Source organism: Ovis aries, chromosome 1 (assembly GCF_016772045.2).
Source record: "Ovis aries strain OAR_USU_Benz2616 breed Rambouillet chromosome 1, ARS-UI_Ramb_v3.0, whole genome shotgun sequence".
Classification (NCBI taxonomy): Eukaryota; Metazoa; Chordata; class Mammalia; order Artiodactyla; family Bovidae; genus Ovis; species Ovis aries.
In genome coordinates, this window is record NC_056054.1 from 263,838,811 (window position 1) to 263,863,552 (window position 24,742).

The 24,742-nt window shown below is 50.2% G+C and overlaps 1 protein-coding gene across 21 annotated transcripts in view; it reads left to right on the forward strand.

Annotated features, from left to right (window-relative positions):
• The first annotated feature begins 4,490 nt into the window (after window positions 1–4,490).
• The window catches only part of PKNOX1 (PBX/knotted 1 homeobox 1), a 44,667-nt gene continuing 24,415 nt past the window's right edge, over window positions 4,491–24,742 (forward strand). For 3 of the 21 annotated variants that reach the window (XM_060405947.1, XM_060405883.1, XM_060405941.1), the window contains exons 1-5: window positions 5,147–17,688; window positions 17,907–17,984; window positions 22,118–22,192; window positions 23,204–23,272; window positions 24,187–24,293. Coding sequence is in view for 20 of the 21 variants with exons in the window: in XM_060405883.1 (XP_060261866.1) it covers window positions 24,243–24,293 (51 nt within the window). In the remaining variant the exon portion in view is untranslated. Of the gene's footprint in view, window positions 4,618–5,146; window positions 17,985–22,117; window positions 22,193–23,203; window positions 23,273–24,186; window positions 24,294–24,742 lie in introns of those variants that run through there. The other 18 variants (XM_027960844.3, XM_027960849.3, XM_060405913.1 and 15 more) reach the window with 17 other exon arrangements.

Here is a 24,742-nt window from a genome sequence, read left to right on the forward strand (position 1 = left end):
TAGAGCTCAACCTTCTGGGTTTTCTGATTCCAGTTTTTCATTGTCTTTGAGCTCTTCTACAGTCTAAGTTGTCAGGAATGGGTGACAATGCAGATGTCCCTCCATTGTTGACTATGTGATGAAGGGACAACCCTCACCCCACGGCTGTCAAATCCTTCCACTCAAAGCCAGTTTTGCACAAATTGTAAGTTCACGCCAATATTCCAGCCTATGTAAGTGTTTGTTCTTCGCATTTTCCTTTGAACAGGCTGTGACATCTTGCTGTTCCCTCAATCAATCAATGAGCTCAGGAAGCTGTTTGCTACCCGTTGATTGCATGTCTGCCTGAGAGTCATCATTTCGTCTCGGGCCAACATCATGCTTTAACCCTGCCATGGCTGCCATTTCCCTGCTGCATTGGGCTGGGGTCCTCAGGGAGGCTGCGTCACAGGTGAGGGCAGTGTCTCCTGCCCTCATCTTTTAGGGATTTCATTGTTGAACTGTCCTCTGGAGAAAACGGGGGCTCAAGCCTGAAGAACCATGGACATCTGCAGGTATGCTGGAGGCCTTCCTACACAGCTCACTGCCTCCTCTGCAGAATTCCCTGAGAGGTTCATGACCATCCCCATGGAAAGCAGGGAACTGGATCTCGGGGAGGTGACGTGGCCTCATCCACATTCACGTGACAAGTGGCAAAGCCACTTGTCCACACCCAGCACTGTAGACTGCAAGCCCAGGGCTCTCCTAACTACATCACACTGTCCCTTTTACACAGAAAAAGAAATGCCACGTGGGCAGGCTCTAAGGTGGTCCTGGGGGATTCTCTCTCTCTGCTGTTTCTGTCTTCCTGGTTCCCCCTCCCCTTGTATTTGGGCAGGACCTGAGACATGCTTCTAACCAACAGAATAGACAAGGGTGATTGATTGGAAGATGCTTCTGGGATTACTTTATACAACACTGCAACTTCTGTCTTCCACGCTGACTCTGTTCCTTGCTGGCTTTGATGAAGCAACCTGCTGGCTCTTCTCTCCATCTTCTCTCTCGAGAGGTCCGTGCGGCAAAGAAACTGAATAGGCCTCCAGCCAAGAACCAGCAAGGACCTGAGGCCCTCAGTCCATCTCCCCACAAATATGTGAGGTTGGAAATGGATCCTTCCCTAGTCAAGCCATCAAGTGAGACCACAGCCCTGGAGGCCACTCATGACCCACCCTGAGGCAGAGGACCTGGTCAAGTTATGCCCAGATTCCCGACCCACAGAGACTGTGAGATAATGTATGTTGTTTTCAGACACTAAGTTTGGGATAATTTGTTACAAAGCAATAGATAGCCAATATACCATTTATTAGAAGCACTGGTTCATGCATTCAACAAATATTTATTTGCGAGGTACTAGCACGGGTGCTTGGCATACATCAGTGAACAAAAGAGTAAAATTCTTGGTCTTCTGGAGCTTAGATTCTATTATTTATGTGTGTGTACAGGGGGTGGGGGTATTGGAGGATAGACACAGTAAAAGTTACATGGTTATGTGGTGGCATTGTACGTTACATGTAAATAAGCTACGTGGTTATACAGTTACATCATACCTTACATGTAAATAAGTTACGTTGTACCTTACATGTAAGTAAGCTACATGGTTACACAGTAGTATCATGTTACCTGTAAGTAAGTTACATGGTTATACAACTACATTGCAAGCTACATGTATCTACAGAAGTACCGTAAGAGGAGGAAGCAGGGTAGGGAATGGGTTGGGAGTTTACAATTTTAAACCTCTTTTGAGAAAGTGAAGTTGAGAAAGACTTCATGGAGTGAGAGACAGCCATGGAGATACCTCTGAGAAGAATGCTTTAAGCACAGGAAATCAGCAGTGCAAAGGCCCTGAGGCTGAATCACACTTGGAGTGAGCTAGGAGTAGCTAGGAGGCTGGCTGGAACAGAGCAGGTGAGGGGAAGGGTGGCAGGAGCTGAGGTCAGAGGTGTGGAAGGGAGAGGGATGGTAGAGACCTCACAGGCACTGCATGGACTTCAGTTTTGCTCTAAATGAGATGGGGAACTCTTGGAGGGGTTGAGCATAGCAGCAATGTGGTCTGACTCATCGCTGGTGACTTCCTGTTCACCTGTGCAAACTGAAGTGGCTTATTCTCTGCCATGCTGGCTGCCTTGACAAGCCAAGAGATTCGCCCTTATTTGTAGGGTTTTTTCCCCCACTCATTTTTTTTTTTACCAAAGCCCCAGATCCCAGACATCCTCTAAAGATGACCCCAATCCTGCCTCCCCGCACCTCCTCCAGCTTTCACCTTGCAATCTTCCCTGCGAGTACAGCACCTTGCACCCCATCCTGGCTGCCACAGGCTTTGTGCACTGTCTCACATGCTCTGCCAGGCAGGGTTCAAGGCTCACCTTTCCCCTACATTCTCCCCCACCTTCTCCAGCTTGAGACAGGGCTGCACGGAGTGAGGCTCTGTCTGTCCCACTGGCACCTGAGCAGAGTTCTTTCTACCTTTCCCCACGGGTCCCACAAAGCTCCTTCACCTGCCTGCCTGCTCCCACCTTCTCTCCTCCCCTCCTGGCTTCATAGCACCTGCTGTCATCCAGGTAGTTCTATGAACAGTTATACGTGGCTTTTTACTTCATGCACCTAAATGTGGTCCTTGGGGTAATAGCAGTAAGCCTTTAACAAAGAAATTGGGAAGAAAGTAGGCAGACACGCCCGTTGTGCACAAACCTTTCTTTATTGTTCATAAACCACCCTGGTGCCACCACTGGGGGGAGGCCATGGGTGGAGGCAGAGGAAAGCAAAGGCCCCACTTCTACCTCATTTTCCATTTACTTTTCCTAAAAAGGGCCCCCAGATGTGTGAGCCTCTGGGCCAATGTCACGGACGACGCTTCCAGCCCTTTCTCCTCTGGAGCTGGCCCTGTGAAGAGGAGAGGAAGGGCAGGCAGATCATGGGGGGCCTGGGTAGAGGAGGCCAGGCATAGAGGCCAGACAGGGGTGCAGGGCCTGGGTCTCAACTGCCTTGGGACTTGTTTTGGGCCATCAGGGGACAGCACATCCCCAGGTTCTCCTGGACAGAGAGAGACCTCTCCCGCCTCACACACTTGATGAGAACCAGGTGAAAGCTTCAGTCACAGGTGGGGAGAGGGTGAGGCCAACCAGGGCAGGGCTGCTTCAGGGTGCCTGTGAGCAGTGCCATGAGTTGGGGCCCCAGCCCGGTATAATAATCTTCTGTCCCTGTCTTAAAATTCTTAGAAACTCTTGAACAAGGGACCGTTCATTCTGACTTTGCACTGGGCCCTGCAAACACAGGTAGCTGGTCTGCACCACTGAATTGTGTGGGTCCCTTCCCTCCAACTCTCCACTGGTCAGTGGCTCACTGCATCCTAGCCCAGGCGCTGCTATCACAGCCTTCTCTCTGGAAAACGGAGCATTTCTGCAGGACCACGCAGGCTGCCTGCAGCTTCATGGTGCTGGTGGAGTCCTGAAGACAGGAGGGAGGTCCTTCCCGGCGGCTCCCCATTGACTCCCTCCTGAATCACCAGGCATCCTCCAGTCCTGGGTCCCGGGGCAGCGTGCGAGCCCCTCTTCAGACAGAGATCCCACCAAGGAGGAATGTTTCTGTAGAAATGGACAGCCGTTTGGGCCCCATGCCTCTGCGGTAGGAAAGGCCTTGCCTTTTCCTTAACGTCCTGGAGGGCAAGGCCACCAGAGGGACCCGCGGGCTCGCTGCAGCACCGTGTTCGAAAGTCCACCTTGAGATACACCATACTTTCCGCGTCGCCCTAAGAGGTACCACTTCACTGGCAGATGGGGCCTGCGTGGGCCACCGGGGGACAGGTGCCTGACGGCAGAGCGCGGTACCAGAGGCGAGCCTGCAGCGGTGGCTGGAGCCCAGACCGCGGCTGAGGGCGCCGGGGGTCAGGTTGGTGGCTGGGCACTGCCGCCGCTCTCGGGGCGCACGTGTGCAACCTCTGGGAAGAAAGCAGGGGACTGCCTCGGACCTGCACACCAAGGGGGCGCCGCGCAGACTAGGGGCCTGGGCGCCAGATGCCCGCACGGCCTGGCCTCCGAGGACAGCCCGGGACTGGCCTGCCCTGCATCGCCAGGGCGCGCATTCAGGGCTCCTCCCGCGGATGGTAAGGCCCTCCCTCCCCGCCTGACCATCGCAGATGGTTTCGCCCACCCAAGCCCGCTCCACACACTTCCCCCGGTCTCTGAGGAAAGAGCGGAGGGGGCGTGACGCTAGCAGGCCACGCCTCCAGCTCCACACTAGTGAGGCGGGGCTTGCGGCCTGAGGGGCGGGCCGCTCTTCGCGCCGCGGCCCAGCGGCTGGGGGCGGGTCCCGACTGAGAGGCGGGGGCGGGGCCGGCCACCGCCCGCCCCCGGCTCACTCTCCGCCCCCGGCGCCCAGGCCCCGCCTCCAGCCGCCGCGGCGCAGGGACGGGGCGGGGCCCGGGACCCTCAGGCCCCGCCCTCACTGTGAATATTGATGCGGCGCGCGTCGGCGTCGCCCTCCTCCCATTGAGCGAGGCTGTGTCGCGTGGCCCAGCGTCGGCGTGACGGTTGGACGCGGGCGCGGCACTGCGGGTCCCGATTGCTGCAGCCGCTTGTCAGTGTGATGAAGATTGGCACCCAGGTAAGCTGTCACTCAACCGCTCCGCCGCCGCCGCCGCTCCGCCGCCCCGTCCCTATCAATCACGCCGGCCCGCCGGCGCCGCAGCCGCCGCCCCGCCGCCGCCAGCTGGGTCTCCGCGGGCCGCCGCCGCCCGGGAGGGCCGCGCCGGACCTGCCGCCCGGGGCAGGGGGCGGGGAGGGGGCGCGGGTGGGGGAGGGGAGCAGCGGCCGCGGGGAGGGGCGCTGAGGGCCGGGCCGGCGCGGGGGCGCGCCCCGCTTGTTTTTCGGTGTGGGCTTAGGGACGCGGAAATTTCTGGAAGGCTCCGCCGCCGCCGCCGCGCGGGGCCCGCGGCGAAGCGCGCGCTCCTAACCGTCCCTCTCGGAGCGCGGCGCGCGCCCCTGCGCGGGAGGGGCGGGGGGCGCGGGGGCGCGCGGCGGGGGCGGGGGCCGGGCTGAGGGGGCGCGCGGGGGCGGGGCGGGGAGCGGGCGCGCGCGGGGGCGGGGCCGGCGTCCGGGGCGCGGGGGCGGGGCCGCTCGGGGGCGCGCGGGGCGGGCGTTCGCGAGGCGGCGGCGGGGTGCTCGGCGGCCCTGAGGCGGGGGCGTCGCGCTCCTCGGGCTTCCGGGGTCCCAGAGGCCGGGCGGTGGCCGGCGGGTCCCGGGTTGTTAGGGAGCCCGGGGTGCGCGGTGTCTGGAGCGAGTGACACAGGCGTCGCGGGTGGTAAACGGCCGACTAGAGCTAGAGGACGGCGGTGTGGGGCCCGGCCCGGCCGCCCGCTGGCTCCCACATTCCTTGAGGGAGAGGTCGTGAGTCACCTCAGGAGAGGCAGGGAAAGAGGAGTCTGCTTTATTTCAGCGCAGAGGCTGCTGGGACGCGGCGTCGTTAGTGGTTCAGAGGCTGGGCCCGTTAGGCTTTCCTTTGTGATGCACGACTCCTGAATCCGTCTTAGTGCGTGCTGCCCGGGTCGGAGTCCCGGGGTGAGGGCGGAAGGCGGATGCTGGGGAGGGGGAGGGGAATACCTGTACTGACGCGAATGTGCATTCGGTAACTTTGATCGCAGACCTGCACCATCCAGGGTAGATTTGCCGTTTGTAAGGAGGTTGTGATTAACAATTTTGATCCTAAGACTTAGTTTTCAGTAGAAGCTACTGGTAGGGATACTTCCCGCTTTATGCTAAATGAAACCCTCAGCTTTTGTTGGATATACTTGTATGATTTCTCCTGACATATTAAGAGAGGGCTTATGTACTTGTATAATGTTTTATGCAGTGTTTTCTGAATACTGTGTGGAAAAATCGAAGTGAAATGTGAAAATTCTGCCAGTACAGTTGCTGGTGATGCTCTCAAATCTAGGTGTACGTGGGTTTGGAAGGTGGCCCACTGACTCCAATTTGCCTTTATCGGTTTTTTCCTTCACTTTCCCAGCGTGGAGAGAGTCGTGCGTTTCGTTCAGCACGGTTGTGGAATAGAGTTGTAGCACACAGGGCTTTCCAAAGGACCCTTCCTACTTCAGAGATTTACAAGTGGGGATTACAGTTGGTGAAATATCGGATGAGGCAGGACTGGAAAGGTGAACACCCCATGCTGATGATCTAAGTGCAGACACTAATGATACTGGTGTTAATGCTGTCCTCTAGGGCACAGATATTTACATGTCTGTTTCAGTGTGTTGTAGCTTTAGGAAAGTACCACTTAGGATCAGTGAAAGGTACTGGGGGAATAGTAACATTCTAGCGTAACTCTCTCTTTTGTTGCTAACTAATTGAAACTGTTCAGAACACTTTGAAACCTCTAGAGTGATGCAAATCATGCGCCCCAGGGGGCCTTTCCTGCCCTCCCCAGACCTCTGGTCGCCTCCTCTTGGCACAAACGTTTTTAAAAAAATGAAATAGGATCAGGAAGAGAACCTATTATACTGAAATACAGTTATAAAATACAGTTTGATAATAATAATAACCTGTTATACTGAAATACAGTTATCGGAGAAGGCAATGGCACCCCACTCCAGTACTCTTGCCGGGAAAATCCCATGGATGAAGGAGCCTTGTAGGCTGCAGTCCATGGGGTCGCTAAGAGTCGCACGCGACTAAGCGACTTCACTTTCACTTTTCACTTTCATGCATTGGAGAAGGAAATGGCAACCCACTCCAGTGTTCTTGCCTGGAGAATCCCAGGGACAGGGGAGCCTGGTGGGCTGCCGTCTATGGGGTCGAATAGAGTCGGACACGACTGAAGTGACTTAGCAGTAGCAACAGTTATCAAAAGTATTGAACTAAACTTGTAATGAATTTCCTTACCTGCTTTTATTAGCTCATGTAGTAACAGATGGAACACCAGATCTAATTCTTTTTGAGTATTGATGAGTATAAGTGACACTTTGAGATTTTTGTACAGTGCTAATGTTTTGTGAAAATATTTGTAGTTTCTGTTAGTGAAGAAGTCACAGGTGCTGTGCAAATTCCAGGATTTTGCGACTACCTGTGGAATTGAATGAGTGCTAAATTTCAGCCAGACGTTATAAAGATGTGATTTTTTTCTCATTCAGGTTCACAGAGACCAAGTTAAGAGCCTCTGCACTAGCAGTGGATTTGCTGTCAGCGCATCCCTTCCTAGGAGTATGTAGGTGCCCCCCTTTTTCTTCCTCATGATGCTGGTGATGAGGGCAAGGGTGATGAGGAAGTAGGAACAGCACAGCTCAGGGAACCCAGAGCTGAACTGTCTGGGGTCATAGCAGGGTGAGTCACTGGAGTAACTGTCTGACACCAGTAGTGATGACTCACACGTGGGATAGGTTACAGTTCTGTCTTGTACAAGTTGTTTAGGAAAGTGGAGTATAGCGTTGAAAGGGTTCAGTTGAGAAATTGTTGGAATCAACATTCAGGGACTGGGAGGCAGAGGCATTTGGTTGGAAAGACCTGGCTGTAGAGACTGTCAGATAAGGCCCCTCTGGCCATATTGCCCACCTGGCCAGCGAATGGTCAGGGTACCTGGCTGCTGGGTGCCCTCGGCTGGCAGCTGTCCTCGTCTTGGTGTGTCAGCCTCACTGGTCTACTCACTGTTTCTGGGAGGTTTGCACACTGTGCCGGTTGCTGACCCAGCCAACTTTTTGTCTGGCAAGGTGGTTTCAGACTCTGGATGTGGAAGCTCTATGGGTCTGAGGTCACTTCTGGGGACCTGCGGAGGGGACAGAGTAGCTGCTTCATTCCATCTCAGCTTCCTTGGGTGAAAGTCCTCCAGCTCTTCTAGAATCTTGAAAAGCTCTGATCAGTCAGGTTTTGGGACCGAGGGCCTGTGCATTGGTGAACGTTGTTAGTTCCCATTGTGTTTAGCCTTCTCTCCAGTGTTAGGATGCACTTGTCCGGACAGGTCCAGCCAATAGACCCCCAGCCCTCCCTTCCCTTCAGGCAGGCACACTGCCTGCCCAGTGTGGGGTCATGTACTCCTGTCTGGGGATTATTCTACTCAGGGCGACCCTGCCACGCCACAGGTGTCTGTCATTTGGCGCAGCCTCTGGCCTTGTCAGGGAGAGGCCACAGGGCACGTGGTGGGAAATGCCTCTGGTGTTCCTGTCTTTAACGCCTGGCTGCCGTACTCAGGCCCCGGGGCGGCAGGCAACAGGCTTACTTCACCGGCAGGGCACGCAGGAATAAGGGAGAAAGGAACCTAGTGGAGTCCAACGACCCAGGTAGTGCTGGGCCTGGGGGTGGATGCAGTTGCAGCTTGGGGCATGGCGGGATCTGGCTGCCACCCCTGCCTTGACATTCCGGGCTTGCTCTTCCCTTGTTGATCTCAACCGTCTGCTGCTTCTGCACACTCTTTGCTCCTCAACTCTGCCCGCCTTATCCTCTTCTGCTCTCCTCACACACCCTGCCCACCCCAGAGACAGGGTGACAATTGTCTCGCCCTCCACCATGTCCCTCAGGTGCCCCAAGGAGGGGTGGGCTTTTGCCAGCTCACAGCCACTCCCTTTCCACAGGGCCTGCAGTGGGGTGGGTCACTTGGAAGGGACTGTAGGTGGTAGGAATTGTGATTGCAGTTTCCTCAACAGTCTCGTTGGATTTGCAGAAAGTACCTTCATGAGAGCTTGGCAAGCCCTCAGTGTATGCCATACTATAGCTGAAACATTTTATCAAGGTTTTTAAATTTTTTTTTTTTGCTTTAAAAAATCGAATTTAATTTTACATTATTATAAATTCAGTTATGTGTTGATGCCAAGTATCTTTTTAAAAATAAGATCACAGTTTATTGTTGCATAAATGAAACACCCCTGTGATCCTCTGGGGCAGGGGTTCAAAGCTGGGCCCCTGTTGACTTTTGGGGCTGGGTACTTCTTGTCCTATGTATTGTAGGATTTTAGCAGATGCCAGCGGGACCCCCACCAACAAGTGTAACGACCAAAAATGTCTTCAGATAGTGCCATGCATTTGCTGGGGGACAAAAATTCCCCCTGGTTGAGAAGTAATGCCCTGGAACAGCATTTTCCAAACCACCTTGTGTGGAACCCGACTTTAATGGGGTAGGCATAAGTTTTTACATATTCATCAGCTATTTTGAGTTGTATTTTTAGTCAGTGTTATGTATATTTTCATGTATTTGTGTAATTGACATGTTTCTCATTTTCAGCGTTTATCTGCGGTCTTACTACGGTTCTGTGATTCTGGTTTTGCGTGTGTGTGGCTGTCCCTGCTGGTGTAGATGGAGCCTTTCAAGCATGTGGGTCTTGTTGTTTCCTGTGTTTATTTGATCATCCTCTGGCCTGCCAAGCTGAGCGCCAGCCGGATCAGGGAAGGGACGAGGCTGCCAGGCCCATGTCCACAGTGCTCTTTCCCTGAGCTCAGACAGTGCCCTCAGGAGAAAGATGGTACCATGACATAACCCTTGCCTTAAAGGGTTGGGTTCCTATTGAACCTAAAAGATATTCATTGACCATTAACAGCAAGTATATCATGAAAGTTTCAAATGTCCGTTTTTAATGATGAGAGTGGTAGTCATGGTTTTAAACACAAAGCTGTGATGTGAGTTTAAATTCTACCAGCTGTGATAGGCCTTTCAGCTCAGAATTTACTGAAAGGGATTGGGAAACCATTAAACACCTTTGTTGTTGGAATTTTGCTGTGTCTCTCGTGAACGTATGTGGTTGGCTTTTTTGGGCTCGATTTTGTTTTGACAGGATTTAACATCTGTGATTTTACTTGAATATTATATTAAACTTCAAATGGTGCCTCTCAAAACCTTGCTCGAAAAATAAAGTGATCTCTTGACAAACATTTCTCCTCAGAATGAGTTCTTGACTGACCATCTCGCTGGAGAGGGACGTGAAGGCGGATGGAAGGGGAAGGAGGAGGGGGCGCCTGGTAGGGTCAGGGTTGGGGGGGTGGTGGGGGCAGGCGGCTGGTTCTCTAGCCAGTCACAGCCCTTCCCATACAAGAATGAAGACTGATGGCGCTGTAGTGACATACAGCTACTATCCTCCAGGGGTGTTGGAAAAGGTCTCTTATTTTGAATATGGAATTTTGACAGTTTTCTTGGGGTTCTTAACAGCTCTCTCAGCTTTATGAATGCACTGGTTTGGTTTAGAGAAGGATCATCAATTCCGCACCCCCCACCCTTGGTCTAAAGGGGTAGTTTGTACTGTCTCTCCATCCTCTTCCGGCTTCATTACCAGCTCTTACAGCCACTAAAACTGAAATGACCGCAGAATTTCCTGCATTTCTGTGTGGATGGAATTGATCCTGCTCATAGAGCAGCTTCTGAGAGTGGCTGAGGACCCTCCCTGCTGGGAAACCTGAGCCTCTGCTAGGTGGGCCTGGCAACCGGGAAGGGAGGGAGCTGCCGGACACCTCAGCATGTGTGTGGACTAAATGAAAAATGCAAGAGACTGCATCACTGAGGCTGAGTTAGAGCACGTTGTAGCTGGGGTTATAGTATAATGTGTCTCTTGGGACAGCTAAACTCGAGGCCAGGGGTTGGTAAGCGACAGGCCTGTTTGCCGCGTCCCACTGTGGCCCATTTTGTACAGTCCTGGAACCATCCATGGTATACTGCAGAGGAAAAAGAAGACGTGATAGAGGCTGTGTGTGGCCCGCAAAACCACACACAGTTACCAGCGGGCCCTCTTCAGGAAGAGTGCTGGCTGACTCAGTGCTCCCCTGAAACCAGTAGGTCTGGATCTAGATGGATCAAACAGTATAACTGTTGGGGAAATAATAAAAGGGGAAAGGGAGGGTATTTTCTCTCACTGGACTCACTGGACTCTTAACCTTGTGATGACCAGTATGTAGTGTGATGGGTGTCAACACAGAGCCTATGTAAATTGTTCTTAACTCTTGATTAGAATCTAAAGGGATCCATGGGAATAAATGCTGGAAGCCTAAATCTAGAAACCTCTGTTCCAGTGGGATTCCCAATGCCTCCTTGCTCTTTGATTTTTCTCTGTCATCAGAGCACCAAAAATCCCTGCTCTCCGATAGAGTCAGTGTAGAGTGTCAAATTCTCTCTCATGGGTGCCCCGCCTTGCCTGGAAGCCCCTGTTCTGAGACCCCAGATGCCAGAGGGCTCTACATCGCCAGCTCTGGGGTTCCTGGCTGGAGAGCAGGCCAGCTAAGCTCCTGAGTGCCTGGAACCCAGGCTGGGGAAAGGACCGGAGCCTCATTCACGGCCTCTTTTTTTCTTTCTAGAATCTTTTTTTTTCCCTTGATCTTCATATCTCTTTGGGTGATTCTTATGTGAAAGGAATGAAAACAGGAGATGGAGTAATTCTCAACTCAATTTTTGAGTACTTTTCTGAGATTTGCTTTCTTATGGACCCTTTTGACTTGATAATTTAATTTTTTTATTTTTTGGCCATGCTTAGTTCCCAGACCAGAGATCAAACCCCAAGCCCCTGCAGTGGAAGTTCGGAGTCTTAACCACTGGACCACCAGGGAGGTCCCCTGGCGGGGACCTAGTGTTTCTTTAACTTGCCTGAGGACATGCTTTAACTATGGTTTATTTAGATGTTCATTTCTCGTTGTTTTTTTTTTTTTTTAAGCTTATTTATTTGGTTGCATTGGGTCTTAGTTGTAGCATGGGGGATCTTTGTTGCACGGACTCTCTGGTTGAGGAACAGGGCTTAAGTTGCTCCAGGGCATGTGGGTTATTAGTTCCCTGACCAGTGATCGGACCTGCATCCCCTGCATTGCAAGGCAGATTCTTTCTTAACCACTGGACCACCTGGGAAGTCCCTGTTTCTCAGTTTCAATGTTAATGTTAGTCCAGTATATCCTGGGACTTTCTTGGTGGCTCAGATGGTAAAGAATCTGCCTGCAGTGCAGGAGACCCAGGTTGGATCCCTGGGTTGGGAACATCCCTGGAGAAGGGAATGGCTACCCATTCCAGTATTCTTGCTTGGAGAATTCTGTGTACAGAGGAGCCTGCTGGGCTACAGTCCATGGGGTTGCAAAGAGTCAGACACAGCTGAGTGACTTTCACTTTCTAGTATATCCCAAGACTATAACCTGTAACTATTTTAAACTTTAAAAATCTCTCCATCTTTATGTATGTTATTTTTCCTGTTTTTTTTTTTTAAGATTTTTTATGTGAATTCCAAGTGGAGAATTCAACTGTTGAATTTGATACATGGAGTGAAATAACATATTATGGAATATTCCCAGTATTTCTGCCATCAAAATGTAAAGGAATGCTTTTTTAATGTAATTTTCTCATAAATAATATTGAAGGTGATGATTATAGTGCAGACAAAACATTGAAATATTTTCTCCTTTTAGCTAGAATGTCATTAAAATAATCTGAATTCTTGTCTAGACAAGTCAGAATAACCCACTGTTCAAAACTAGTTACTGTAAGATACTTTGCTAAGTTTGACTTGGTCCCCCATTAGAAGGAGGCAATGTTGTTAGCTCTGTGTTGCTGAACAAATAGAATATCAAATATACATGTGCATGGGCATAAATGACAGATTACATACATGTCATTCGTGAGAATGAAGCATTATAGTCAGGTAAACCCCAGATTATAAGTTTGACCTTTAAATGCCCTGAAATTCATTTTAAAGGTTTAAAAAAAAAATTCTGAAATATAGACACATTTGCCTTCCCAGATTGCTGTGTGCTCACTGCCAGCGCTGAGTCCCTGCTGCTAAGGAGCACAGATTCAAGTGTAGAATGATAACGCAGGTTGACATTTCGTCGAAGGAGCGAGGCTTGTTCTGGAAGCAGATTGGGGTGCAGGTGTCAGTGCTGAGGTGGTGTGAGGTAACCAGTAGGAGACTGGAGGCAGAATATGTGACTCCCAGGTACCCGAGGGGAGAGTGGAGCAAGGAAGAGTTTCATCATCTCAACAAAAAGGAATTCAGAAAAAAGAGGAGAATGAGGAGGTTTGCATGGTGTGTTAAAAAGCAAATGATGTAAGATGGCATGAACAAGCCCAGAGACACCGAATAATGTAAAAGGGTTAGCTCTCCTAAATGATAAAACTCCAGATTTAGTCGAAAAATGAAATCTAGCTGATGCGGTTTGTAAGCGACCTGAACAAGCGACCTTGTTTTATCTAAAGCTAAAATAAGAAGGTGGGAAACAAGGGATAGAAAACTGTTGTCAGTCCTACAGAAAGAAAGGTTTAGCAATACCAGTGTCCACTGAACTCAAGGCAAAAGCATGAGAAGAGCAGTTCTAGCCTAAGCTAATGTATCAGTAATGTAGCAATGTATCAAAATGTAGAAAAATCAGAAGGTTGATCCAAGGGGGAGAAGTTGACAGGGGGGTCCTCCGCAAGCCACAGACCAGGTTAGACCAGAGAGAAGAGAAGGTGTGGAGGGGCTTCTTGACTCAGGGCTACTGGCACCGGTGCCATGTGGTTCTCTGTGGGTGCTGTCCTGGGCAGTGTAGCGGGATGAGCAGCATCCCCAGCCTCTACCCACTGTGATAGGCAGAATGTTAACTGAAGTTGCCAAACGTCTGGGGGCAAGAATCGCCCCCAGTAGAGAACCACTGATAGAAAGGATTTAAAGGCTAGAACTGATGATGTACAGAAACTTGTGCCCAACAAACCTAAAGTATAGATTCTCAGTTACACAGAACATTGAACAAAAACCAGCCACATATTAGGCCCCAAAGAAAAATCCCAAGTTTTGAAAAGTTAATTCTATAAACCAGATTTTCAGACCACAGTGCAACCTAGACAGAACCTAAGAGTGAAAGGACAGCTAAAAATATCCACCTGAAAATGCTAAGACCCCCTTCTTTATAATGCTGGTTAAAGAGGAGATCAGTGTTCATTCTGTAAATGAAAGACAGAAGACTACTGAACGCTACTCATGGGATGAGGCAAGCCAGCTCTCAGGAGGAACAAAGGGAGTAGACCTAACTGTTTACTAGAGAACAAGGAAAATAAATGACTTCAGCTTTCAACTCAAGAAACCAGGAAAATAAAGTTAAGGCAAATCTGTTTTTGCTTTTTGCAAATCTGATTATGAGGAAATGAGAACATAGTATTTTAAAAGGGATGTGGCTGAAAATTTTACAAATAATAACATGCATTACAATTTGATGGTGGTAAATTTGAAGTGAAGTCGCTCAGTCGTGTCCGACTCTGCGACCCCATGGACTGTAGCCTACCAGGTTCCTCTATCCATGGGATTTTCCAGGCAAGAGTACTGGAGTGGGTTGCCATTTCCTTCTCCAGAGCAGATGATAAAAAGACCAAGTAGCTGATGTGAGTGGTTTATAAAGAAGGCATAAAGGACCAGAATTGACCTTGGAGGTAGAAAACTTGCACAGACCAGCAACTTTAGATGAGATGGAGAAGGTAGTCAAGATTTATCTCTGGGGACTTCCCAGGCAGTCCAGTGGTTAGAATCTGCCTGCCAGTGCAGGGGACTCAGGATTGTCCCTGGTCTGGGAAGGTCCCAAATGTGGCAAAACAGCTGAGCCCGTGCGCCATAGCTGCTAAGTCTGCACCCTAGAGCCTGTGCTCTGCAACAAGAGACGCCACTTCAAGAAGAAGCCTGCACACCACAACTGGAAAGGCGCCGCTGCTCGCCACGACTAGAGGAAGTGCACACATAGCAACAAAGAGCCAGCCAGTGCGTCAATAAAATTTAAATAAATAAAAAGTGTTTTTTTTTTTTTTAAAGAGGCACTGGGGTGAATTACAGCAAACTTTCATGAAACAGATAATTCCTGTGTTAAATGGAGCAACCATTCACTAAACAGTTATTGTGCACCTGCTGTGTACCAGACATTGTGAGGGCGGTGGGGCACGTTGTTGTTTAGTCGCTCAGTCGTGTCTGGCTCTTTGTGATCCCCTGGACTATAGCCCACGAGGCTCCTCTGTCCATGGGATTTCCCAAGCAAGAATACTGGAGTGGGTTGCCATTTCCTCCTCCAGGGGGTCCTCCCAACTCAGGGATCGAAACCCACATCTCTGGCATTGGCAGGCAAATTCTTTACTGCCCAGGAGCCAGCTGGGAAGCCCCAGGGTCTTTGTGGCCCAGTGTTTTAACTTAGATGCTCACAGGCAGTGTCAAGAGTCCTTCGTGTGCTGTTAACACACTTTGGCTCCAGTATGTATTTCCTATAGGTGTTGATGAGCAGGGAGGAAGAGTCCCTTTCCTCTTCAGGAATGTGTGGTGGCATATTCTGGAAATGTATGACTGCATGCCTTGACTGCTGCTGGGAGATGCCACTTGGAGCCAGGTTGGCACTTTCTTTAGACTCACTAGTGTGTGCAGAGTTACATTTGTGCAGCACTGAACATCACATGACTGAAGGTCGTGCTGTGTACCTTCTTCATCCATTCTCTTAGCGTTTCCCATTTTGAATGACACAGTAATTCATAGATTGAATTGATGAAATTAGTATTTGTAGGCATCAAAGTTGTCAGATTGTCAAATACTCTCTTGATTTCCTTGGGAGTTCTATAGTCATCTTAGAAACAGTTGCTCTGACATAGATAGACTGCCAGTTATCTTGCCAGCAAAACTGGGTTTATTCAGGATCAACACAGAACTGCAATTTCAGGTCTGCAACCACATGGAGCCCGGGAAAGTCCCTGGCTGGCCAGGAGAGGAGAACTCTTTTTAAAAGAAGGGGAGGTTGGGAGAGCGGGAGTTAACAGAGTCCACTGGAGGAATCCAGGGTTCATCTAGTGGCTTCGCGTTGCTGGGTTGGGACACTGCCCCGTTGGCTGAGCTCCGGGAAGTGGGGAGAAGAGTCTGTCCATTTCTTGTCTGGCTGTCCCTCCTGTCAGGTTATGAGAGTACCACTGCTGGCCTCCTGACTCTGTTTCACCGAGGTTTCTGTTTACTAATTTTCACAAAACAAAGTCTATTGTGCTCTCAGAAATAGCATGTAGAGGGAAAGGCCGGGCCTGGCAGCCAGACTCTTTCAGAGGCATTCAGCCTCATGAGCAGGAGGAGGCCAGGCAGGGCTGCAGAGACTAGCAAGTGTCCTGGTCCCTACTGGTGCGGGCACAGGATGACCTGTTCATTCTGCTCCTGGGTCTGTGGCCAGGAGTTTGGAAAGGGTGTGGTGGGAGTGACCTGTCTCTGCCCTACAGGTTGGGGTCCTCAGCTGGGAGGACCAGGAGGCCCGGGAGTGGCTTGGTGTCTGAGGGCTGGGGTCTTGGGGAGGGATTTTCTCAAACTGGAAATTTGGTGCTGGCTGTCAGTAGGGGTGTGAGCTGGGCTGTGGAGCTCTGCGTAGACATTCCCTGTGGCCTGCGCTTCCTCATGGAGGGGGAGGTGGGGTTCTGGTTAGTCAGACTTATACTTGACGGGGGTTGGGGGGACGCTCAGGGCTGTAGGATTGAGTGACCCAGTGAGAATGGTGACAGCTGCCGCAGGCCTGGGCTCACTCAGCCTCACTTTGGATGCTGTCTCATGAATGGTTCCCAGTGAGTCACTAGGGTCGGGTTTAAGAGGCGAGGACAAAGACCCTCTCTAGGGAGGAAGGCATGTCAGAGTTTGGGGATGTGTTCTAAAGTGCTTGTAGGGGTCTGGACACAGGTAGACCCTGGGTAGGTGCTGCCTGCCTTGTCTTCCCTCCCCCCCTCACCGAGCCCATTGTGGCGCTGCTCCCTCCTGGGACCAGGGCTCAGTGTGTCTCTGCGTTGTGTGGGTTACGTAAACAGGAGGGCGACCCAGAGCTCTGACCTTGTGGGGCTTCTGCGCTGCCAGCCCAGGTCCCCTAGAGTCCACCTGCCCGAGGCTGAGTGGGAGCACGTGGCTGACCACCACAGTGCCTGTGGGGAGCAGCGCCAGAACCCCGGGTTCACTCGCACTTTGCAGGCACTGATTGAATTCAGAGAGGTTTTCGTAAACACATCAAGATTCCAAAGCGTTTTGCATCTTCGGTGCTTTTCCTTCCAGCCCTGGCAGGTCTGAGGTCTCATTCCTGCTGTTCCGCTGGCCCATTTACCTGTTCTTGTGCCATTAGCACTTCTTTGTTGTTACTGTGGCCTTGCAGGATAGCTTGACATTTTTTTAGTTTCTCAAAAGAAGAAAAAAACAGGAATGTTGATTGGGATTTTATCTGCATGTGCTGAGAAAAACCAGTAGACTTTTCATAAACCATTGGAAATGTTGGTAGGTGTGAGGTTAGCCTGCAGACTGGAGGCATTTCTTACCCAGCAGTCCACCAGAAAGTATAGTGACAATGAGATACTTTTGATAGTAGCAAGAAAAATGGTAAAGTGTTTCAGGATTGATTAACCAGGAGTAGAGAAGACCTCCACAGAGGAAAACATCAGTTAATAAAGGATGTGGGAGAGAGCCACATGCTCAGGGTGCTCACAGATGTCTCTTCTTCCCATATTAATTCTGGACACTTTCTCAACATGGTTGTGAGGTTGTCTGTTGACAGCAGGGACTGTGTCTGGTTTGCTGCCCCATCCCCAGCATTGAGAACAGAGCTTGGCTCAGGGAAGACTTTCAGTAGATGACTGTGGGCTGCATCAGGCCCGGCCATATGTCCAGCAGACTCTGTGCCCTGCCTTTCCTCCTGACAGCACCATGAGCCTATTGCCATGATTAACCTTCATGTCCATGATTGATGGTCAGGACCACTGTGGATTCTACCATTCATTGTCCTGTGGCTGGTGTGTAGGTTTTGTTTCCATTTTTTATTAATGTGGATAAAACACATCATTTCCCTCTGGCTTTCTTGCCATGAGTTTTTTTTTTTTTTTTTTTTTAATTGAAGGATAGTTGCTTTTACAGAATTTTGTTGTTTCCTGTCAAACCTCAACATGAATGAGCATAGGTATACATATGATCCCTTCCTCTTTAACCTCCCTCCCATCTCCCTCCCCTCTAGATTGATACAGAGCCCCTGTTTGAGTTTCCTGAGCCATACAGCAAATTCCCGTTGGCTGTCTATTTTGCATATGGTAATGTAAGTTTCCATGTTCCTCTCTCCATTCATCTCCCCCTTTCCGCCCCTCTCCCCATGTCTATAAGTCTATTCTCTGTGTCTGTTTCTGCACTGCTGCCCTGGAAGTAAATTCTTCAGGACCATTTTTCCAGATTCCATATGCCTGTGTTAGAATACAGTATTTATCTTTCTCTTTCTGACTTACTTCACTCTGTATAATAGGCTCTAGGTTCATCCACCTCATTAGAACTGACATTTGTGTTCCTTTTCATGGCTGAGTAATATTCCACTGTGTATATGTACCACAACTTCTTTATCCATCTGTCAATGGATATCTAGGTTGCTTCCATGTTCTAGCTATTGTAAATAGTGCTGCAATGAACAATGGGATACATTTCCATGAGTTTTTAATGCCTGCCCTTTGAAATGAAGTTTAGAGCATAGAAGAGTTTATTTGATGGTATTTTAAAAATCAACATTTATGGACTTCCCCGGTGGCTCAGTGGTAAAGAATCCACCTGCCAATGCAGGAGACACAGATTCAATCCCTGATCCAGGAAGATACCCACATACCTCAGAGCAACTAAGCCATGTGCCGCAACTGCTGGGCCTGTGCTCTAGAACGGCAGGTACCGAAGCCCGAGCACCACAGAGCCCGTGCTCCGCAACAAGAGGAGCCCCGCAGCATGAAGCCTGCTCACCACAGCTGGAGAGTGGCACCCGCTCGCTCCAACTAGAGGGAAGCCTGCACAGCAGCGGAGACACACCATGGCCAATAAACAGAGAAAAGTATTTTTAAAAATAAAAATAATAAAAGCAGTGTTTATTGAGGCTACAGGCCTGTTTTTTCCTCTATGCTTTTATGTACAATTTTTATTATTCTCTTTATAAGTTTAGTCATTTTTGATCTTTCACCCATAAGACAGCCTTTGATCAATTCAAGGTGATCAGACTGCATGTACCGTTTTCACATGTACCATGCACCCATATACAACTTTAATCTCCTTATGCAGCTGGAAAACCTAGTTTTTAGTAGAGACCTTTTTCATTTTAAGCACCTTAACTATCTGACTAAATAAAAGTTTCTTAAGTAGATGTAGTCACTCAAAAATCACACGTGTGGCAAGTCTCAAGTTACCACACTTTCCAAGCCTTCTGCCAGTAAGCGGCTTCCATGGGATGAGGAACTTGATTTTGTTTACCGCTGTACCCTTGGGACCTAGAATAGTCCCTGGCAGTCAGTAAACTTGCATAAGGGAAGAAATGTTTGCAATCTTAGTAAACTTCTCATACCTTTTCCCTAAAAAAGAAATGTGTAAATTCAGTAACTCAGTTACACCTTTCAAACTGGAATCAAAGCTGATGTCTAAGATTAAGTTGCCAAGTTTTCTTAAATACTGCAAACAACTTAAGTGCCAAATACACAGATTATTCTGTGAAGCTAAACACAATAATATCAAAATCTAAGTCTCCCTGAGGGCTTAGAGACACCAGTGAGGCCATAGGGAGGTCATCTCAGGCGTGTCGAGGTTGTCATCTGGGGGGTATCACATGGGCTGGGATGTGGGGAGCTGGGGTGCTGCCAAGCCGGGCCTGCTTTGACCCACACGCTGCATCTCTTCTTCAGGTCCCTGTGGACTGAGCCAGCTCAGACCTTCCCATCTGCTCTGAGCAGGAAGGTCTGTCCACCTGGTGGGACTCGGCCAGTCTGTCTGCCTCTGGTTCTTTCCTGATTTGTCAGTTGTCCTGGACTAGAATGCTCAGAAACGTTAAAATGCTTGTTAGATTTGGCTCACATTTCATGTGTTTGTCTGCCTTCAAGGTCACAACACTAGTGCTGTCTTCTTAGCTGACTTCGAGAAGATTGTAACCTTTTTTGATATGTGACCATAGCAGGCTACAGTCTGTAGTGTTGCAAAGAGTCGGACATGACTGAAGTGGTTTAGTATGCATACCTATGGTCGGGGCTTCTCTGGTGGCTCAGTGGTAGAGAATCTGCCCGCCGATACAGGAGACATGGGTTCAGTCCCTGGTGCAGGAAGATCCCCTGGAGAAGGAAATGGCAGCCCATCCAGCCCATCCAGTATTCTTACTGGGAAATCTCATGGACAGAAGAGCCTAGTGGGCTACAGTCCATGGGGTCACAAAGAGTCAGTCATGAATTAGTGATTGAGCATGCCCTTCAAATACATATGGTCAAATTGCTTTCTGACAAATTGCTGTCACGATTTGTGGGACCTGGGACTCCTTCAGTGTGGCAGCTTTCACTTCATTTTTGCTAGCAAAGTGGCACACCACTCTTTTAGATTTAATAATTGCCAGCCGAAAAAGGATGTATTGTTTTAAATTTTGTACTTTTAAAATTACTTTTAAGATTTCTGTACATGAAGTTTGGAAAGCTCTGTTTTCTTCATTTGTATTAGTCTGGCTGGACTCTTGAAAGGGTATCAAAGTGACAGTTTCCATTAATGTGTCCTTTTTTAACTGGATGGAATTTGTAAAATAAAATAAACAAAGCCCATGTCTTATTGCCCTTGAACACCAGGGTGTTGTATGTCTGTTGGGCTGGTGGTTCTCCATCTTGTATGTTGGAGCCTCAGTTCAGTTCAGTCGCTCAGTTGTGTCCGACTCTTTGTGACCCCATGAACCGCAGCCCGCCAGGCCTCCCTGTCCATCACCAACTCCCGGAGTCTACCCAAACTCATGTCCATTGAGTTGGTGATGCCATCCAACCATCTCATCCTCTGTCGTCCCCTTCTCCTCCTGCCCTCAATCTTTCCCAGGATCAGGGTCTTTTCAAATGAGTTGGAGCCTCGCATGACAGTAAGTAGTGAGGACACTCGGAAGAAAGGGGACCTGTGTACACTGTTGGTAGGAATATAGATTGGTGCAGCCACAGTGGAGAACCGTATGGAGGTTCCTTAGAAAACTGAAAATAGAGCTCCCGTGTGATCCCGCAATCCCACTCCTGGCATGTATCTGAAGAAAACGAAAACACTGATTCAGATGTTCATAGCAACACTATTTACAGTAGCAAAGATATGGGAGCAGTCTAAGCGCCCATCAGCAGAGTAGGTAAAGAAGAAGTGGTACATGTATACAGTGGAATATGACTCAGCCATGAAAAATGGAAACTTGCCTTTTGAGACAATATGGGTGGATATGGGGGATATTATGCTTAGTGAAATAAGAGGCAAATTCTGCATGGTTCCCTTATATGTGGAATCTAAGAAATAAACTAGTGACTATAACAAAAGAGAAGCACATTCACAGATACAGAGATCAAACTAGTAGTTACCAGCAGGGAGAGGGGAAGGGCAAATAGAGGTAGGGGATTAAGAGACACAAACTACTAGGTATAAAATGGACAAGATAGGGTCTTCCTTATCTTCGCTAAGACTGCACTCCCAATGCAGGGAGCCCAAGTTTGATCCCTGGCCTGGGAACAAGATCCCACATGCTGCCACTACTAAAGATCCCGAATCCTGCAACTGAGGCCTGGCACAGCCAAATAAGCAGTAGATAAATATTTTTTTAAAAATAAAGTAAGATTCAAGGATATATTGCACAGCACAGGGAATATAGCCAATATTTTTAAGTAACTATAAATGGAGTATAATCTTTTCCAAAAAGAAGTGAAGGCACTGTTGTTTGAGTTTGAACATAAGAGACACTTACTTTTCTGTGCAATAGGGCAGGGTCTGTCTGTGATCTGGGAGGGCCTGTAGCAGCTTGGCAGAGGCCTTGACTGGAGCAGACCCTTCCTCCCATGCCCAAGCAACTCTGCCCGGGTGAACCCCGTGGATTCCGCTGCCCGCCCGCAGGTGCCAGTCCGTGTTACTGCCCAGGTGGAGGATTGTTCTGCCGCTGCTGTCACAGTGCCGCGGGCTGGCCTGGACCTGGACTGCCCTTTCGCGCGGACAGCGCCATCTGCTGGCTGCTCTTCTGGCTTCCTGGGTGTCCTGCGGCAGTGTTGGTTACCTTGGCACTCTTTCCTCCTATCTTTTTTTTTTTTAAATTTATTTATTTTAATTGGAGGCTAATTACAATATTGTGGTGGTTTTCGCCATACATTGACATGAATCAGCCATGGATGTACATGTGTTCCGCATCCTGAACCCCCCTCCCACCTCCCTCCCCATCCCATCCCTTAGGGTCATCCCAGTACACCAGCACTGAGCACCCTGTCTCATGCATCGAACCTGGACTGGCGATCTGTTTCACATATGGTAATATACATGTTTCAATGCTATTCTCTCAGATCATCCCACCCTCGCCTTCTCCCACAGTCCAAAGACTGTTCTATACATCTGTGTCTTTCCCCCATCTTATACTCAATGAAATATTAGTCACATGGAGTTGCTTTCCCCCCACCCCCTCCCCCACTTCTTCCAGTTTCTTCCATCGTAGACTGAATGTATTTGCAAAACTTTTGACACAAATTTCAAAATTCTCTTTTAGAACAGTTGTACCCAGTTAGGTCCCATATTGAAGGTTTAACCAGATTTGGTAGTGAGAAGGACTACACGTCTATATATTCTGTTGATAAAATTTTGGCTTGTCTGCAGTATTCACTGTGGGCATTCTGAAAGCCCCCGAAGTTGGAAGAGTGGAAGCGTGGGCTGGATCGGGCAGCAGTGGGCTTGGCTGCTGTGTGTTCCACCCTGCTGGTGGGTCCTCGAAAGAGACCTTGGAGAATTGGCTTCCAGCCGAGGCTGACATGGCTGTGGCCTTGGTCGTCTGCCTGGAACTCTCTAGGGCCTCTGCTGTGTTTCGTCTGGGTCCGCTGTAGGGACCGTGGCAGACCTGCCCGGAAGCTGCTGTCAGAGGACACCAGTCAGTGAGCGGCTCAGGCCCTCCCGGCTCGGTCCCTCCCGACCAGCTGGCTGCAGGGGTCCTTGGCTTGTTGCAGTGTCACTCCAGGCTCTGCCTCCAGTTCACAGGGGTTCACCTGGCTGCCCCCTAGAGCCTCTCCACTCCCCCCTTTCCAGGACACTCTCTCTCGACCCCTAACATGATGACATCTGTGAAGATCCTATGTCTAAGTAAGGCTCCGTGTGCAGGCCCGGGCTAGGACATGGACCCTCCTGGAGGACACGTCGGGCCTCTGCACATGTTGGCCGCGCCATGATGGGTGCCGGGCTTGTCCCTGTGGCCCAGCCTCGCTTGTTCAGGTTCCCTGTGGATGCTGAGAAGCGTCTCGAGCCTGCAACGTCCTGTCTCTTGCTTTCTCCCCCCAGGCCATAGAACCTGTTCCCCACGGTTGGCTCCACCTCTGGACATGCGGCTCTGCTTGGCCGGTTGCTCAGGTGAGGACTGTCAACTCTCCCGACCCTTCCCACGTGCAGCCAGACCCTCTGCACAGCCTGTGCTTCTGAGGCTCTTGTCCACACGCCCCCGCCCTCCTTGGCGCCACAGTCATTCAGTCCGCCCTGCACACCATCAGAGGGCCTGTCCTGAGCTGAAGCCTCTGCCTTCCTGCTCACACCTTCCCAGGACTTCCTGCCCCCCAGGAAGACCACCATGTTTACCTGGACCATGAGCCGGTGTGGCCTGCTCTTTCCCCCCCATGCCGCCCCTTCCCTGCCGTCCCTCTGCACACAGCACCACTGTCCTACTGCCTGTGGGTGGCGGGCAGCTGCCCCCGTCATCCTCTGTCCCCACCTAGTTTCCTCATCTCAGGTACCTGAGTGTGCACTGACAGGTGGATGGCAGTGTCCACCTCTGTGCTGCCTGTGGCTGTAAGCTGATGCCTGGCGCCATCCCTCCAAGCCCTCCTGTGTCCCTCCTGCCTAAGACTGGCCTGGCAGGCTCAGTGTCACATGGCCCTGGGGCCCGCCAGCTGCACGCTCGCCCTCTGTCGTGTTCCCCTGCCCATGTCTCCTGTGTGCTGCCTGGTGTCCCTCCTGTTTGTGGTCCTGGGAAAGCCCCAGGGCCCAGGACAGTGTCCTGCACATGTAGACTTTACTAGGTGTTGCTCAGTGAGTGAGGGAGACCCAAATGCCTGCAAACGAGCTGACACACCCGGCCAGGCAGGCACTAATGTGTGATTACCAGGCAGGTGCGGAGTGCCGCGTAGTGTTTGTCTTAGACCGTAGTGAAGGGTGCTTTTTACTTTCCGTGTGGAAATAACGTATTTTAAAAGGTATATGGGCGCTATGGAGTAAGCAGACAGCAATGCTCTGACTTAGTGACTGATGCTTCTCTGTTTTTGTTTTCCCAGACACCATTTGCGTTTGACTCAAGACGATCTGATGTTTTATAAGGAATTCATTCACCATGATGGCGACACAGACACTGAGCATAGACAGCTATCCAGATGGGCAACAAGTGAGCGCTGCACCCTGCCCCACACCCTGAGCAGCCCACCCACCTGGCGCTGGAGCACCCGCAGCGCCTGTGCGTTCACACACGCCTCCCTGCTGGGGCACCCGCAGCGCCTGTGCGTTCACACACGGCTCCCTGCTGGAGCACCCGCAGCACCTGCCTGTGCGTTCACACACGGCTCCCTCCTGGAGCACCCGCAGCGCCTGCCTGTGCGTTCACACACGCCTCCCTGCTGGGGCACCCGCAGCGCCTGTGCGTTCACACATGCCTCCCTGCGGATGCAGGGTCACTGTTAAATGCTCGATGCATTTATTACATCTTGGTGCTCCGAAGGATTAGCTGTAGAATTGTTCAAGTTGTTTCCTAAATAACACCAAGATTCAGTAATTTTGAGTCCCCTAAATCAGAGTTTCTTGGGAATTTACCTTTTTAATGTTAGTGTTAGTAAATGT